The sequence below is a fragment of the Trichosurus vulpecula genome, chromosome 4, assembly GCF_011100635.1.
Source record: "Trichosurus vulpecula isolate mTriVul1 chromosome 4, mTriVul1.pri, whole genome shotgun sequence".
Taxonomy (NCBI): Eukaryota; Metazoa; Chordata; class Mammalia; order Diprotodontia; family Phalangeridae; genus Trichosurus; species Trichosurus vulpecula.
The window spans coordinates 170,235,728-170,254,161 of record NC_050576.1 but is presented as its reverse complement, the minus strand read 5'-3'; the positions used below and the strand labels follow the sequence as shown (position 1 = coordinate 170,254,161).

The 18,434-nt window shown below is 39.6% G+C and overlaps 1 protein-coding gene and 1 pseudogene across 1 annotated transcript in view; both read right to left on the bottom strand.

The window, feature by feature from the left end:
- TEX14 (testis expressed 14, intercellular bridge forming factor) overlaps positions 1-18,434 on the bottom strand; it is a 140,732-nt gene that overhangs the window by 66,774 nt on the left and 55,524 nt on the right. Inside the window, exons 10-15 of the mRNA XM_036755595.1 lie at positions 16,724-16,875; positions 14,483-14,673; positions 14,018-14,168; positions 7,983-8,899; positions 4,729-4,838; positions 3,085-3,167 (exon numbers count right to left, since the gene is read on the bottom strand). Coding sequence (XP_036611490.1) covers positions 3,085-3,167; positions 4,729-4,838; positions 7,983-8,899; positions 14,018-14,168; positions 14,483-14,673; positions 16,724-16,875 — 1,604 coding nt within the window. The remainder of the gene's footprint in view (positions 1-3,084; positions 3,168-4,728; positions 4,839-7,982; positions 8,900-14,017; positions 14,169-14,482; positions 14,674-16,723; positions 16,876-18,434) is intronic.
- On the bottom strand, positions 18,183-18,320 carry LOC118849382 (annotated as a pseudogene).

The window sequence follows — 18,434 nt, the reverse complement described above, 5'->3', positions numbered from 1 at the left end:
CTAGGAGAAACAGGAGGCCAAAGAGGTTAAAAGTGCATCTCAGCCCAGGTCAAGTCTAACTGCCAGTTTTGTCCTTGCCACGGTGGCAGGGGAAGATAGTCAGGAGAAAATGAAACAATGTTAGGAGCTGAGGCACGAAATGCTACTATGGTGCATGATGTCCCTCACAAAGAGAATGAGAGATTGTTAAATTCTCAGACAGAAGTGTGTCCCATACTTTAAAGGAGGAGGGAAACCCAAAATGGTAATGCAGGTATGAGGGAAGTTTTAGAAGATTTTTCAAAGCAAGAAATCACAGATATCTTGGGTAGGTTCACCCAGAGAATGGGAGAATTGTTAATGTCTTGCATAGTGAGAATGAGTGATGAAGGGGCTGCAGGAGTATCTGTTAACAATGTGGATTGTATGAAATTCATAGGTATCAGCCAGAATCCTTTCATTCAGCAAGCTTTTACGGATGATCATCTACAAGGAAATGGCGGTTAGTACGGTTAGTCTGTTAGCTTTAGCATCTGAGGGATGTGATAAAAAATATCCTGTTGATTCTATGTGGCCCACTGGGGGTAAACTTTGGTATTCACTTAGAGACTGTATCAGCAAGGTAAAGGAGGTGGTAGTGAAGACTGCTATTATGATATGGAGCATGGATACATACTATGACACTCCCTTGGGAGTCTCTCACAGAAATTTAATAGTTAAGACAGCTCCTTCTGCTTATAAACAACTGATTTTGACTGTGTTACTCGGAGAAGTAGGGCATTCACTTTCAGGGGTGATAGACAAGATTTCACAGTTAAATGACTTCGAAGACTGGGGAAGAGAAAGATCTCCTCAAGAGAGAAGAGTGAATAGCCAGCAAATTTGGCATCAGAATAAAGTGATGAGAAAAATGTTCACTGCTCTATTGAGAGCAGGGGTAGATTTTGAAATGATAGATGGTATTCCCAGGCAATGAATTGTATAGAGTGTACCGAGATAAGGCGCTTGATAACAGATGGAATAGAGAAGTAAGAACTGCCCCTACAGCTACTACAGATCCTGAACCTTTGTACCCAGTTTGTCACACCTTCAGAGAGACTCAGATGAGATCAATGCCACAAAGCCACTCAGAGGGAATGTGATCTTGCATGATTAACAAGCAGAAGTTAGCTTCTGGGGGAAAAAAGCAGTGAGGACAATCTTAGTCTCTGTTTAGGATGGGATCCTCCTGACTTAGTTTTCCCGTTGTGTTCCCTTGTGTAACTGGGGAAAGGCTGGGAGAACAATCTTAGTCTCTATTTGGGATGGGATCCCTCCTCGCTTAGTTTCCGCATTGTGTTCTTTTTTGATGAGGTTAAATTGACATTGCATAGTTGGAGTCTCAATCAAAACGGAGATGACCTTATTTGAAGGATAATAGTCTATATTAGCCCACTCTTTTTGGCCTTTGTTTTGTTTAACCTTTTTGCTAGCTCTGTCTCCTCCAGGATTAAATACGCTATGCTTGTGGAGGACTGACTGCTTAAGCTGGACATCACCCACTGTCCATGACTGTGCTATGTCACCCCTGGCCCTGGCATCAATCCAGTTCTAGGTGCCAGATTGCTAAAGAACTAACCTCTCAAATAGGACTCTTGACCTCTAGGAGCAACGACAGCTCTATGTCCAATTTCAACAGGAAGAAGCTATGGAAGATGTGACCTTTGCCCCTTACCCCAAGATTTTGAGCCCCATTTGATGGAGGGGGAGCAGAAATGATGACATTGTTCAGTGTACTTATTTTGTATTATCCTTCTTGTACTGTTATATTGTTACGGTATTATTAGCACCAGTTTCCCATTGACCTATGTAATGGATACCAAGATCTAGGGGCCGACGAGTGAGCCGTGTGGCTGCTCTGGTGATGAGATGTCATATTAAGTATTTTGCAAATGTGATGTGTTCATTTTGAGGGGACTCTGTTGCCTTCCTGTAAATAGTCACTCACAAATCCTAACTCTTCTCCCCTCTACACTCTCTTCTGCAGCTCTGTCAACACTGGCTCTCTCAATGTCTGCTCTTCAGCACCCTCTTGATGTCTGCTGCCTCTATGTCTTCTTGGTGAATCCTCAATTCTGCTTCCCTTCAGTTCTGTCCCTCTTCAATTCTAGTTCTCTCACACTCTGGGCTCTCCTTATATACAGTCCTAGCCGGGCATCTGATTGGTTGAATTCATGATTGACTAGAACTTAGTGCACATACCATTGGCTCTGGTCTTAGCAACTCCCCTTAGGGCCCTGAGGGCTTCACGCCCAAATTGTCTTAGTGCCTGATAAGTAGAGGCTTTAGGCCTACTTGCAAACCAAGATATAATCAAGCTTTCCTACCCAGCCCCACCTGAGGCCTATTGAATGGGTGGGGAAGATCTTTGATCACATTAATACTACAATATCTTTTCTAAATATGCCTATTTCTAAGTTCTACAAACAAGTGTTGTCAAAAAGACAACACTTTTTTACACTGATATAAAAGAATTAGGGCCAGAGGATACCAAAGAGCATACTATATATTATCTTTTTTATACATATGAAAATATCTAAAAAACCTGTGATTTTGTCAGCATGGGAAACTCCTGGTGTGGGAATACCCAGAATCGATGCAGATGACAACCTGCCCATGATTTAGATTCAGAGAACTGTATTTGAACCCAAGTTTTTCCTAATTTAAGCCTAGTTATCTATTAGGCAGTGTTGTCATGACAACACACTTATGTATGAAGGGTTGAACATACACATACATACATAGAGAATAACAAAAATATTATATATTGCATACTTTATGATGACTCTTGTCCTATGAATTACATTATGTAACATTTTACATGAACGATAAACATAATATAGAAAAGACACCACTTTCTCCATTTCTTTGCCTGTTAGTCAAAAAGATGATCTTCTTAAGGTGACATGTGCTATAAGAAAATAGCTTTTGGTCATTCAGAGTAAAGGACGCTGCTATGGTCATAACTATTTTAATACATTCCATGGAATCATATATCCTAAATAGGTATGAAAAAATAGATTGAATTAAATTCTGTATAAATCAAAGCTATGACTTTATACTCACTTGTCCATTTTAATCGTGCTTCTCTGTCATCATTTCTCGTCTTTGAATTATAGCATTCAGATGATACTGATTCCATGCTCATCCTAAAGGGGTTTAGAGTTATTGTAGTATCATTTTTAAAAATAAAAACACATCTCTTTGCCAAATATAAAGGCTATCAGTGCAACTTGAGAAACTGTCACCCCTGGACCAACCTATGCTTGGTCACTGATCATATCACTGGAAGTTGTATTCATGATTTCCAACCACCAGGGGGCACCCAAATCCCCAACACTTTACCCATTAGGTTCCTGCAGCCTTCTTGAAGGCGGTGAGGGGGGCGGGTGCACTTTGGACTACAGCTGGGTTCTTGTATTCAGGAAACCAGGCCACATTCAGTACAAACCAAGTTATCTCCAGAGCTGCTGCTGTGATGGGCCCAAGTGACCCAGGCAGTCAAAAATGGTAGCATGGTATACTGAAAAGGGTACAAAATCTTTGAGCACTGAGTGATAATGCTTATTCTATTATTAACTAGATATGTGATCTTTGATACATCATTGAATTCTACCATCAAGCTAAGTGCCAATTTTCTGAACACTGCGCTCTTTCAGACTGCTTTAGCTTCTCATGTGACAATTCAATTTAACAGTCTTTTTCCCAAACAAGGGGAAACATATGAATCTAAAATTCCTGAATCTTTCATTCATATTGAATTCATACTGTTCAAAATTTTTATTTGAAAACAAAAACCTTATTTTCATTACTGCTAAGATCAAAAGAGATGAAGCAGAGCTAACATTGTAGTTATAGATTAAAAGAATACCATCTCTGGATTTGTAAGGAAGAAAAATTGGAATTGGTACAATCTCAAAAGATACTCACTTTCCCCCTCTTTCTTATTTAAAACCCAGTAGGAAAGATTATGGGGACAGCTACATGGTACAGTGGCTAGGGCTTGTACTCATTTTGGTGAGTTCAAATCCAGCCTCAGACACTCACTAGCTGTGTGATGCTATACAAGTCACCTAGCCCTGTTTGCCTCAGTTTCTCATCTGTAAAACAAGCTGGAGAAGGAAATGGCAAATCATTCCAGTATCTTTGCCAAGAATACCCAAAATGCAGTCACAAAGAGTCAGAAATGACTGAAATAACATAATAATAAGGAAATATTATTAGATTTTTTTAATTTTAAAAAAATTCTCTATAATCGTGACTTTAGTTGCCATATTTTCTCCTATGAAATCATTTTATGCCCATTTAATTTCTTTGGCTAATAATCAGAGACCACAAGGTAACAGTGGTGGCTTTGAAACCCTCAACTCAGGCTTCCCTGTGGTTTCTGAAATTAGACTTAACTGATTAGCTGGCTTTCCTTTTCATAAAGGGGAAATGGTGGGGGAAACCCAGTTAAATTATTTTTTGTGAAGGCAGATACTTTGCTTTTCACAAAATACTCATTATTCTTAGGCTGCTAGGATCAAACTTTTAATCTCTGGCATTGCCTAGAAGTTTTTCATCAGATGGATAATTTTGGCTATGCTAAGTAAATAGACACTTAAAAGCTTTTGGGAATGGACTTAACTCTCCCATCAGTCCCAAGCCATTGGCCTTCTAGGCTTTTAAAAATCACTGAATAGCCTCAGTGTCATAAAAATAACCCACCTGACTGTATCACGGTTTCTGTCAATAACTTCCAAATTCTCGTCATCTCCTTGTGGGTACTGTAACTTAACATTTGTGCACTGTCTATTGACTCCACAAAAGGCTGACAGCTGGGGGGGGGAAAGATAATACAATTTTACATTCTTCTTAGGCATAACTTGCTTCTTGTGACTATCATTATTCATTTTTTTTTTTTTAAGTACAGGGCTCCTGAAAAGGTCCATCCCACTATGGTCAGCACAAGAACTTTAACCGGCTCCATTTCCTACCTGGGCTTTTTTCATTCCTCTTAGCCCCTTCCATGGCTCACCATACTGATGCCAAATTTAATTCAGACTGAGTTTGGCAGGACCCACTGCAACACAAAATTGAGCTCACAAGATTTCTCAGCCTCAGCCTCCCTGACAGATGAGATGACAAGCATGCACCACATGCTTACTTACTACCTTCAATTTTAAAAAGTTAAATATTTTATCAGGAATGTCAAACATCAATACCAATACCTATACTTGCTTTTGTAGCAATTTACACTTAAATGAATTAATTTCAAAGTATAAGGTATCATAGCATGTTTTAGTTCTCTCTAGTAGGATTCTTTATCCATTTGTTCTCATTCCTTTTGGGGTAGCTTCTTTTTTCACTTTCAATAATTTCATAAAGCTCTTCCCAAATGTCTTTGTATTCCTTATAATTGTCCATCTTAACTGCTTTATGTTATATGGCCTAATATAGCACAATTTACCTAATCTTTTCCCTGCTGCTAGACATTTAGAATGCTACCAGATTTTTGCAATTACACATGATGCCGCTATGAAGATCTCTGAAGAGAAAATGTTTAGTTTTTGATTAACATGCCAGGATATATTCCTAACAATGAGATTTTTAGGAGAATGATTATTTTTGTAGCCTTTATGGATACTGCTACAATGTTCTCCAAAAAGATTCTCAAAGTTTACCATGCCACTAGCAAGGAATAATTATAGTGGTTTCTCCACATTCTACAACACTGAGTTCTGTAGCTTGTAATTTTTACCATCTTTGACAGGTGACGGGTGGTGCCTCAAAGTCATTTTATTTTGTACCTTTCTTTGATTATTAGAGAGCTCGAGCACTTTTTCTTTTTTTAATTAGAATTTTTTCCATTTATCAAGCATTAATTTTTCTCCCTCCCATCCCCTGCCACCAGAAGAAAAAACAACTCTTAAAAAAAGCATAATCAAGCAAAACAAATTCTCACAATGGCCATGTCAGTATGAGAATGAGCACTTTTTAAAGTGATAATAAGTAATTTATTTTTCCTTTTTTCTGTTCATATCCTTTGACTATTTATTCACTGTAGAGTAAGAGTTATTACTATCACCTCCATTTTAAAAGTCATCCTAAATTGGATGAGAGGTCATACCTGCTTGAAATAAATCTTCCTTTTCATGTTTCAGATACAATAATCTCATTTATTTGTAGGTCACTTTCTAAACCCCTTAAAAAAAAAGACACAAAGGCCTCTGGATGAGTGGCCAAAAGGCACAAAGCCCATGTCCTGAGGCTCACATATTTCTTTCTTGAATGGAAGCCTGGAAAAATTTTGCCTCTGAATTCTGAATTGTTTTATGGTCTATATGAAAGCTTGTGGACTTGATATAATCCAGAGAGGTGCCTAGGAGAAGTAGGTAAACTTTGAACTGCTGATATGAGAAAGAGGATTTCCCTGGGAGATGTGCTGATGCCTTTCAGAAAATGGACAAAGGATTGTTTGTGGCCTCTTTCTCTCATTGGAATTTTAGGTTGTCATTTGTGTCGAGCACTAAAATAAATACTGGGGACACAAACAAAAAAGTGTTACAGTCCTTGATCTCAAGGTGCCCGTGCATGAACTGGGAGAAGCAGCTGGGTGTAGTAGATAGAATGCTTGGAGTCAGGAAGACCTGAGTTTAAATATGACCTCAGACACTCACTAGCAGGGCTAGTCTGCCTCAGTTTCCTCCTGTAAAATGAAGATACTAAGAGCACCTCGCACCAACCTTGAAGAGCCGCTGTGAGGACCAAATGAGTAAATATTTGTAAAGCACTTAGCACAGTGCCTGACACATGGTAGGCACTTAATAAATGTTTGTCCTCACCCCATCTTTTGTACACTGAGTCCAAAAAGTTCTAAGGGGGCAACGGCAGAATGGAAGAAGGAAAGGCCTGGGGGTTCTTAGGGACAAGAGCACAGAACTGGAGGAGGCAGCTTCAAAGGGAGGCTACACAGTGACAATGAAGGGATGAAAAGGAAACAGGACTCTACAAGACTCATGATGGAAGAAGCTATGCACACCAGAGAAAGGATTATGGAGTCTGAATGCAGATGGAGGCAAACTTTTTGCTCTCTCTCTTTTTCCTTTTTTTAAAAATTTCATTTCTCCTTTCTCATGATTCGTTCCATTGGTTATAATTCTTCATTACAACTGGACTATTACGAAAATAAGTTCAATGTGAAGGTATATGTAGAACCTAACATTGGAGTACATGCCTTCTTGGGGGGCTGGGGGGAGGAGTAGGAGGGAGGGAAAATTTGGAACCCAAAAACTTGTGGAACTCAATGTTGTAAACTAAAAATAAAAACAGATTACAAAATTTAAAAAAAGAAAAGTTAACAGGAATGGTGATCTGCACCAGAAGAATGTTCAACTCTTCCATCCTTTCCCGGGCTGCCTACCACTTGGGTAATTAACCAGAAGCCGCAAGCAATGAGGAAGTGGAGTTGCCTGAGTCTGGGGTTGGGGGAGAGCCTCTGTCCTTTTCTGTGAGCATCAGTGTGCTCAGCTGGGGGACAAATTCTTATGGAAAGGCAGTCTCTTAAAGAGGACTTCATTAACAAAACATCTCTCTTTGTGGTGGCTAGAGAGCTGGGCCTGAAGTCAAGAAGATCTATCGAGTTCAAATGTGGCCTTAAACACTGACTAGCTGTGTGACCCTGGGAAAGTCCCTTCTCCTGTCTGCCTTAGTGTCTCCAACTATAAATGGAGATAGTAACAGCACTGACCTTTCGAGGTCGTTGTGAAGGTCAAAGGCGAGCCATTTAAAAGCGGTTGGCTTAGTGCCTGGCACACATTAAATTTAAGTAAATGCCAGTGAACAATAAAGCTATCCTCACACCCAGACCCCAAGAGGGCTCCCACATCAGCCCTGCCTCTCAGTCTAGTCTGCCCAGAGTAGCATCCAGGTCAGGGTGCCGCTTGCTATCCTCTCCTTGCTCTCCCATTTTCCCACTTTACCTGGTGGTTCTTTTCTGCCTGGTCTCCAATACTTTCTTCAGGGACAGACTCAAAAGGTTTCCATCTGTGACCACCTCTTCTCTTGTGCCTTTGGCCAATGCCTCCAAGACCCATGCCCTGGAATTCTCTCATTGCTTGAGCTGTCTTCACCAAGTTCTGGAAACGATCAACACAGCCAGGATGCTGTCCTGGTGCCTGTGTGGAGGGAGGGACGTAGCACTTTGCTGGGGGCCCACAGGCAGCCCACACAGTTGATAGGTCATGACCCCTTGCACAAAATTTTAGGGCAGCCCATGAGGAGGACATCTGCTGCTCCTGTTGCCTTCGCATCATCTCTAGTTTGCCTATCTTCTCTTCTGCGTTTTGCAGGGATTCAGTCACCTGCTGCATTAATGTCTGAGAGATCTTCAAGTTAAGAACACATTTACTGATGTAGTGCTCTGTTCTAGACTTGCTGCTCATGTCTGGCTTCGTTTCCCTGCTCACCTCTTGTACATATGAATTGAAAGTATCATTGAGAGGCTCCCAGTCCTCAGAGGATGACTCTGTGCCTGTTTCAGAAATAGCATCGTCCTCGCTATAATCTGAGTGTGAAGCTTTGTTTATTTCAGGTGACTCTTCCATTATGGACTTAGGTTCCTCCCCTTGGTTTTTTCCATTTCCTAAAAATATATCTGATGTAGTAATTTCTCCCAAATCATTGTCACATGTATCCAAGTAACAAGAGTAGATTTCATTTATTTCGAAACTTCGGAGGCTCTCATCAACACAGCTTGGGCTACAAGCCCTGGCCAATTCAGATGTAGTATCCTGACCCCCAGTTTCCTTAGCTGTCACACTGTGATGCAAAACCTCACAATCCAGCGCTGCTTTTTCAGGTAAAGCTGAGTGACATTGTGGTGAATCGGGCTGACAGCCTGTGGGAAAGAATCAACACCTTGATCTTCCTGAAGACTAGCAACAAGCCCCACACTGAGTCCCAAGTGGCAGCCAAGCAGCCCTTTCTGATTATTGAAGCTGCCTTTCATTATTCACTCTACTTCTCAGATGTAAAATTCTGCCTGGCAAACACAGAAATACACAATGCTACAACATGGGCATGAGTAGGAGAGATTTTTAAGAATCCCTGTGCCTATTTTCCAGGACTGGCAGCAGTAGCAGCAAGCATCAAAGGCTCCTATTCCATAGTGAAGCGACACAGCATGACGCACCGTATGGCCATATTTGGGTGAGGAGAAACCATTCAAATCCCACCTGACACTTACTAGCTATGTTGACTATAGGCAAGTCATTTAACCTAATGAAGCTTCAGTTTCCTTATCAGTACAATAGCAATAATAGCCATCACACTGAAACGACAGCTTGCTGTGTGTAAAGGGCTTTGCCAACATTCGAGTTCTGTAAGAAATGTTCGCGCCTCTTCCCTCCACACCTCTCCCTTTTCCAATCCCTTGCTTCCTGCCAAGCCTAGCTCAAGCATCCTCATCTGCAGGAAGCCTTTCTGGATCCACCCTGCTCTCAGCGGCGTCAGCCCCCTCCCAAATGACTTTCTATTTACTTTGTATATGCTTTGTTCATCTTCCCGGAAGGACGGGGCTGTTTGTCTTGTTTGTACCTCCAGTGCCTAGCACCAAGCTGGGGACAGGGCAGGCAATTAATAAATGCTCATTGGCTGGCTGACTGTTAATATCGAAACGGCTCACATTCCTTGCCGCTCAAGCTCTTCAAAGTCTGGTCAGCTGTCTTGGGGAAGCCTTCCCTGATCAGCCTCTTGCACAACACTGGTTTATTCTTTTTAACCCTGCCTTTCCTTGGCACTCATGTGCTCCTGGTACTGGATTAAATTTCCCCTACTCTGTATGTCCTCAGACAAGTGGTTCTTTAATCTGTCTCATGTGCTAACGTGACTTCTCAATTACACTGGAAACTCCCTGAATGCAAGGTGTTACTGGTAAGTCTGCACTGTGGTAATGCTGCTCTTACACAGATGTGGCCAGAACCCAAGTCCCCACCCCCAGCTTTGGGAAACAAGACCACAGAGGTGGCAGAACCAAGATGGCAGAGAGGCAGAAAGAAGTACAGCTAGTTTCACCCTCCCCACCTCCCCCACAAATAACTCCTCCAAACACTTAGAAAATGAACCAGACTGAGTACAGATATGGAAATCCAAGGGAAAAAAAATCACAGCAAGTCATTTTTTCAGCTTAGATGGAGAAGCCTGCAGACAAGGGGACAGTCTATCCGGGAACCTGTGGCACTTCCGAGCAGGGATAGGCTGTGTATCACTGCAAGAAGAGGTCCCAGGTCTAGCACAAAGAGATCTAAACTAGCATAGGGTGGATGCAAGAATAGGGGCTTAGTGTCAGCTTTATCACTCACTACACAGGATGAAGTGAGGAAGGGTATTCCAGGGTATAAAGAGATGGTGAGCCCACATGGATCCAGAGCCAAGCAGCAGCTGTGTGGCTCAGACTCTAGGAATGGAGCAGATTTTAATTTCAGCTTCCAGCTAAATTTGAAGCCTGCAGCAGAACAACCAGAGCAAGAATCCCAGACCAAAAGGAAGCCTACAATTCTGTTACTCTGAACAGGCAGAACTTCCCAGCTGGCTAAGAGAGGCTGGATGCAGCAGTAGCCTCCCAAACCTCCAAATGGGACAGGCCCACAGAACCAAGCCCAGGAAGGACTCTGCAGAGCTCAGATCAGGAGGCCAGCAATAAGACTTTGCCCTGGATAAGACCACTTTGCAAGCCTTGACAGCTTGCAGGTCCCTAACCTGAACTGTCCCTGAGATCCTAGAATAACGTAACACTAGATACCCCAAGAGAGCAGCAGAACTAGCCCAGATATTGCCTCCAGAAGCCTGGCCATAACATACAGTCAGAAATCAAGAAGCATTTTGGAAGAGTGAGCAAAAAAAAAAGAATCCACCACAAAAAGTTATTATGATGATAAAGAAGAGAATGACTCCAAAACATCTACAAGTAAGCCTCAAAGAACAACATGTTGGGCGCAAACTCAATTAGAATTCTTGAAAGAGATGAAACAAATTTTAAAGAGTTTTAAATATTTTTATAAACAAAATCAGAGTGATAGAGGAAAAAAGAGGAAAAAGAAGTGAGAGTTATGGAAGAACTGGAAAGGAAATTATCAGCTTGGCACAAAATCTTTGCAACAAGCTCCCAGAAAATTAGAATGGATCAAACAGAAGCCAATGACTCCATGAGACAAGAAATATTAGAACAAAGTTAAAAGAATAAAAAAAACTGAAGAAAATATGTGGTATATCACAGCAAAAACAGATTGAGGGAAAAAACTTAACTAACTTTAGGCCATAAAAAAAGTCTAGACATCACATTTAAAGAAATCTTAAAAGAAAATTGTCCATATTGCTTGGAACCTGAGCAAAGTGGAAATAGAAAGTATATATGAGTTGCCTCCTGAAAAAAAATCAACCCTAAAATGAAAACTCCCAAGAATATTATAGTTCAAATTCAGAGTTTCCAGGTCAAAGAAAAAATTAGTATATGCAGTTAGAAAGAAAAAATTTAAGTACCAAGGAATGATACTCAGGATCACATATAATTTAGTAGCCATCACCATAAAGGAAGAAAGCATTTAGAACACCCTATACTAAAAAGAATTAGCTTATAATCAAGAATAACTTATTCATCGAAAGTGAGTATCCCCTTATAGAGGGGAAAAATGGATCTTTATTAAAATAGAAGACTTTCAAGCATCCTTGTGGAGAAACTAAGAAGTACAAACAGAGGAGTCAAAAGAAACATGAAAATGTAAACATGAACAAACAATGATAAGGGACCAAACAAGGATAAACTACTAACATTCAAACATGAGGAAATGGCACCTGTCCCCTCTGAACTCTATCATCATCAGGGGTCACACAGAGACCATAATTAGACAGAAGATTTAAGAGTGGTTCTGTTAAGTCCTGATGATCTTAAAAGAGGAACAGAAAGGAAGGGGAAGGAGAAAATACTAGAAAGGGAAAGGAAAAGGAATGTTAGGGAAAATTTTCTCACATAATTGGGATGTGCAAGTAGAATTCCATACAAAAAGGGAAGGGTGATAAGAGCAGGTGACTCTCTGATGACCTTCAGTCTCACATCTCCGACTGACTTTCAGACATCTACTGCATGTCCTTTAGCTATCTTACACTCAACATGTCTAAAATCAAACTCATTATCTTTCCCCCTGAACCCTCCCCTCTTCCCATCTCCCCTATTACTGCAGAGTATAACATCCTCCTTCCAATCTTTCAAGCTGACAACCTACTAGTTATCCTGGATTCCTCACTCTTCCCCTCCCCATATCCAATCTGTTGCCAAGGCCTGTCAATTTCACCTGTGCAATACCTCTGGTATTTCCCCCCTCTTCTCTCAGATACAGCCACCCCTTTGATGCAAACTCTCATCACCTGCCTGGATTATTACACTAGCCTGCTGGTGGGTCTGCCTACCTCAAGTCTCTCCCCACTCCAGTCTATCCTCCATTCAGCCACCAAATCAACCTTCCCAAAGCACAGATCTATGTCACCATCCCTACTTGGCAAACTTTAGTGGCTCCCTATCACCGATCACCTCTAAGACCAAACATAAAATTCCATTTGACATCCAAGTCCCTTCATAATCTAGCCCTCTCCTACATTTCCAGTCTTTTTACACCTTACTCCCAACCACATACTTGGATCTAATCAAACTGGCCTCTGGGTACTGTCTCTGGCTGTCGCCCGTGCCTAAAGTGTTCTCCCTCCTTATTTCTGCCTACTAGTTTCCTTCAAGTTCCAACTAAAATTCTATTTTCTACAGGAAGCCTTTCCCAATCCTTCCTAAATCTAGTGCCTTCCCTCTGTTAATTATTCCCTATTTTTTCTGCTCATAGTTTATTTGTCTATATTTGTTTGCTGTTTCTCCCATTAGACTGTGAGCTCCTTTTTGTTATCCCACTTGATCAGCATAGTGCCTGGCACACAGTAGGCACTTAGTAAATGTTTGCTGACTGACAGATTCTCATCTGAATTGTTGTCAAGGGAGGGAAGAATAAACACACTTTGGGTACAGAAATCATTTCACTCAATAGGGACACAGGAGGGAAGGTAAAGCAAAGGGGGAATGAGAGGGAGGATACGTTGAGAGATTAGTCCTAAGCAAGTTTAACTTAGGACATACAAAGATATTTATATGTATAGTTCTTTTTGTAGTGGCAAAGAATTAGAAACTGGGAAGGTGCCCATTAATCTGGAAATAGCTGAACCAGTTATGGTGTATAAAGGTGATAGAACACTACTGTGCTGTACAAAATGATGATAGGGAAAGTTTTGGAGAAACCTGGGAAGACTTGCTTAAACTAATACAGAGAGCAAAGTGAACAAAACCAGGAGAACAATTTATACAGTAACAACAACAGTGTAAGACAAATAACTCCAAAATACTTAGGAACTCTGATCATAATAATGATCAGCATTCCAGAGGATTAATCATCATTTAAAGATGTTACCCACCTCCCAATAGGTAAAATAGTGATAGAGCCAAATAAGACAAATTGGAAGAAAAGGGCTAGGAGAAATCAAATAACTTCTTCTAAATTAGGGCAGGGACTAAAATGGATGTCTCCTGAGTGCCTCATTTAATCTGTTCAGTTCACTCTACACTGCATATTTCCATTGGGCTAGGATGAATATTTTACACAACTATAACTGAATAATGCAAATTCAAAAACATGCACCTTCCCAGAATTCATTATTTGCACTAATTGTGTTTGTCCAGAAAGTTTAATAGAGACATTAGGATCTTAACTTTCATCTGAACAAATCATTTTCCAAATTATGATTCATCAGTCAGTAAATGTTTATTAAGGGCCTACCCTCTGCCAGGCACTATGCTGAGCCCTGGGAATATAAAGAAAGGCAAAAGATAGTTTCTATCTTTAAGGAGCTCACAATCTGAGATTAATTCTCATGAAGCTAGCACCTGTTAGTACATGGCACATTCAATCTCTGTAAGTTCATGCCTTACCTGTTTCCTTCAGCTCCCGGACTTCCAAATCAAGGGTCTCTCTCTTATTTTCTGATGTCATGCCAAAGTAAATATTTATGTCATGATGCTTTTTATATTTCTGAACATTTGTGTTTTCAACTGGATGGGTTCTCTGGGTCTCAATTAAATCCTGTAACACAGAGAGACTTTCAAAAACATTATCAGCTGTCACATAAATGTGAGGGACAAGCCTCATCATGGGAGAGTTTCAAGGGAATGCATGACAACCACTTGCAGGGGTATTTTAGGGGAAATTCCTGTTTAAGTATGGTTTGTATTACAAAGTGTCCTACTCTGAGAGTCCATAATTCTAAAATATAACATAAATAGGATGCTGTTAATATTTTTAAGTAGAATGCATTTTAGATAAGGGTAATATGAATATTGATATTTAAAGAAACAAACAAAATCTCAAAAATTTCCATCTATATCAGAGTGTGTTACCTTTAAGTCATTCTTTAGAATATATCGAATATCTTGAAGGTTCATAGTCCGGTCTTTTTGTTTGACCTGTATGCCTGTCTTAACAACATCATAGTAGGTTTTTGGAAGTCTGGCATCTGTCTCCAAATGATTCCCCAAAATTATAGCTTCCTTAATAACTGAGCCTTCTAGACCATTCCAGGGTAGGGTATCTGGAAGAAAAATATTGCATAAGGGAATTTACCACAGACAAATGAATAAAATGAAGTTGTATAACCTTAGGCTGCTCATATCACCTCTTTAGACATCAGTCCCTTCAAATTCTCTAATACTCAGAAAAATGCAAATCAAAACCACCTTAAGATAATGCCTTTTGACTATTAAATTGGCAAAAACATAAAATAAAACAAAATTCAATACTGGTTGTGCTCTGGGGAAATAGATAGACTCTTAAACATTGTTTGTGGAACTGTAGTTTGGTGGAAACTTCTTAGAAAGACCTTTAGCTGTAAGTCACATAATAAATAATAAAAGTCACAAAATTGATCTTATGCTCTGATCCAGTGATCTAATTACTGAAGTTCTACTCTAAAGATTTCGAGAAAGGGAAAAAGAGACCTATCTGTCAAAAAGTGTTCAATTCCAGCAACATCTATCCTTCTATGTGTCAGAGACCATGCTGGCAGAGTCCCTGCACTTCAAGGCCTTATACTCATAGCTGTTTTATTTGCCATATGTGAGTGACCTATTTGTTCAACAACAAAGGGAGTAGTTGAATAAATCATGGTATATTCATGCAAGGGAATTATTTTGGTGTTTTAAAAAAAGAAAATAAAGAATTCAAAGAAATATACAAAGATTTCTATTAACTAATGAAAAGCCAGAACAGTAGAATAGGAAAAGTATACATATTGATTAAAAATAAAAACAAAGGTAACAGATCTCTTAAAGTACATGGATGGATTTAGAATTAGACATGGGATAAACATATTGTTTGTTTTTATTTTATTAAAATGTCTTATTCTTTTCCTTAATCAAAAATGTAAAAAAGCTTTCTATTTTAGAGTTTTATTTGGAAACTTACTCTATGTTTTCTTTATTTCCTAGTATTTGTTGTCTATGACAATAAAAATCATGTACAATATAAAAATTAGAATGAGAGGGTGGGCGTACAAAATCTTGAAGGTCCCCTCTAGCTCTAACATTCTATCTCTCCATGATTCTATGAACTATGACCATGAGAATAAAATGCCTGGGAGAGGGATAAGGGATAAATGGAAAGAAAGGAACCTATTAAAATATTCAGAAAAAATGTGGGAGGACTTGTGCAAAATGATGCAGACAAGAACTTTCTGCCTTATTAATTCAAGCCTGTGCCTTGTAGAAAACTGAACGCATATTTCCATGTAACAAGAAAATGAATTTTAGGAATTAAGATGAATTTAAGATTTTGAACAATTACAATTTGATTCTGGTGTTAAATATGATTTCTTATTGGTTAAATTTTCATTCATTTTTCATTTCTGACTCTTAGTATTTTTTCTGAGTCAAATAATTCTTCATAGGGAAATTGGGGTCAGCAATTGTTTAATTTACTTACCAGCTTAGTTGTGGTTCTATTATTACCAGTTAAAGACAGAAATGCTTGCTGAGCCAAAAAAAAAAGGGTAGAGGTGGGGATAAGAGTGTGTGAGAGTGTGTGTGCGCGTTTGTGTGCGTATGTAGAAAATAGAACCAAAAGAAAAAAAGACATAACAACTGAAACCACGTAAATAAAAACAAGAGAAAAAGGCAATAAAACTTGGGTTAATTCAGCTACAAATAGCTACCCTAATCATACAACCTACTTTCCTGTTAACTACTGGTAAATTACAAAAGTAGAAGGTAATAGTATCAGCCCCATTTGCTTAAATATTTTTCGAGAATGTATTTGGGGTAGTTGGTGGAATTATCTGGATGTGTTGGTTAAGAAATATCTGCTGTATAAAGACAAGATGCATCCAAATTAATTCTTTTTTTTTTTAAATAAAAAATAACCATTGGTAGGTAGGTAGATGGATTTTCTTCATTCACACATGGAAAGATAAAACTTTACGGGTGATCTTGCATCTTCACGAGACAAACATTTGTTTTTCTAAAATTAAATCATTTTCCTTTTCTTACATGAACTTTTTCTAGGTTCCATTTTTAACAAATCTGAAGGAAAAAGCAGCACTCTGGATGATTTGTATCTGGCAGTCTCTTAATTTCCCCCTTTTTTACCTGTTAAGATTTCTTGTATGATGATACAAAAGCTGTAGATGTCTGATTTGACTGTAGCAGCCTTCTGCAAGATTACCTCTGGAGAAGACCAACGATACAGTAAAGCTGGGATAGGAACACGAGTCAGGTCCTTGTGGGCATCTCTGTCCTGACTAGAGCATAGAAGCAAAGAGGACATACTTCATGTTTGAAGTAATTATTCACCATGACTGCCCTGCCTCCCCCAAGTATTTCTCTCTCTTTCTCTCCCCTCTTCTCTCCCTCTCTACACACACACACACACACACACACACACACACACACACACACAAAACACACACATTCTTACAGGAGTCAGAACCACAAAGCTTCAGGATAGCAGAGGTTTTATCCACTTTATCCAGTTCAAACCCCCCCCCCTTTTCTACAAAGCCCTGCTGGATGTGAAAGCACATTAAAAAACCTTTTTTTTAAAAAAAAGTTTACCTGAAAGTATTAAGAAATAAATATTTCTCCAGTCTACAGTTCTTTCCAGATCTTTCTGCCTTGCTTTAGACCTAACTCCTTTCTCTTAGAAATTGTGTAAAAGAACAAAAGCAAAAACTCCCCCAAATAGCCTGTCAAAAAATCGATTAAGTAATCAAACTTAGAATAAGAAACATCTCTTGTCTGGTTAAGATAATTTGCTTTTCCAGTTCCCAGAAGTGGCCCATCTAAAGGCAATGTTTTCATTCCTGCTTCTGAAGGGATTAGGGTATTGACCATATGGTCCCTTTGATTACTGCAGGCTACCTGGAGTACTTTGGCAATAGTTAATGAAGGAATTGAATGTTTCTAGAAGACGAAGTGATTTTTGTTCTTTAAGATGAAGAGAATATTAATCCCAAACTGTATGTTATCATATTGTGACCTTTCCCTTGCTCAAGATTCCTGAAAATGTTACTGTTGAGGTATACGGGTGTTGGGACCCCAAAATTCAAGGGCAACTGACACAAGTCTTGCCTTAAATGAATTCAACCCAAGCCTTCTTTTAGCCAAAGACAAGGTTTATTAGAACACCAGTCAGGGTGGGCTAGATTTTAAGAATCTGCACTACTATGACACTTGTATTGACAAGTGGGCTAGACTGAATTTGAGCATTAGCCAGACTCTAGCTACCACACTTGGAATATATACCTTCCTTACTCCCAGAACTCCTCAGAATCCCTCTTTTCCCTCCTTTAAAATGTAGCTTAAACATCTACATACCTGGAATTTAGCTACTTCCTTCATGTGTATATTCATCTGTTAACTTTAAATTCACACCTATACAAGAATTTAAATTCACTGAGTAGGGAATCACTTAATTTCTCCAAATACCACACCTAAAACAGTCCCTGCTAGATGTACACTTCTAACACCACCCACAACACATTAAAAAGAAACACTAATGGCACTCTACAATTCCTTTTTCCCAAACACAACAAAGACATAAGGGAGGCACTCAGGCTTCATTCTCTTCCACTCACCCAACCAGAGAGTAGGGAAGACGGAACATCAATGAAAGTGACAACTGCTCACAAGCAGTGCTCCAAACCGACTTCTTGCTCAGAGGAGAATGCCACAGCTCCTCCTCCTGGTTACCTCCGTGCTACACTATCAGCCTCAAACACTTAGTAGCTGTGTGACTCTAGCCAAGTCATTTAACCCAGTTTGCCTCACTTTCTCAACTGTAAAATGATGAGTTGTGGAA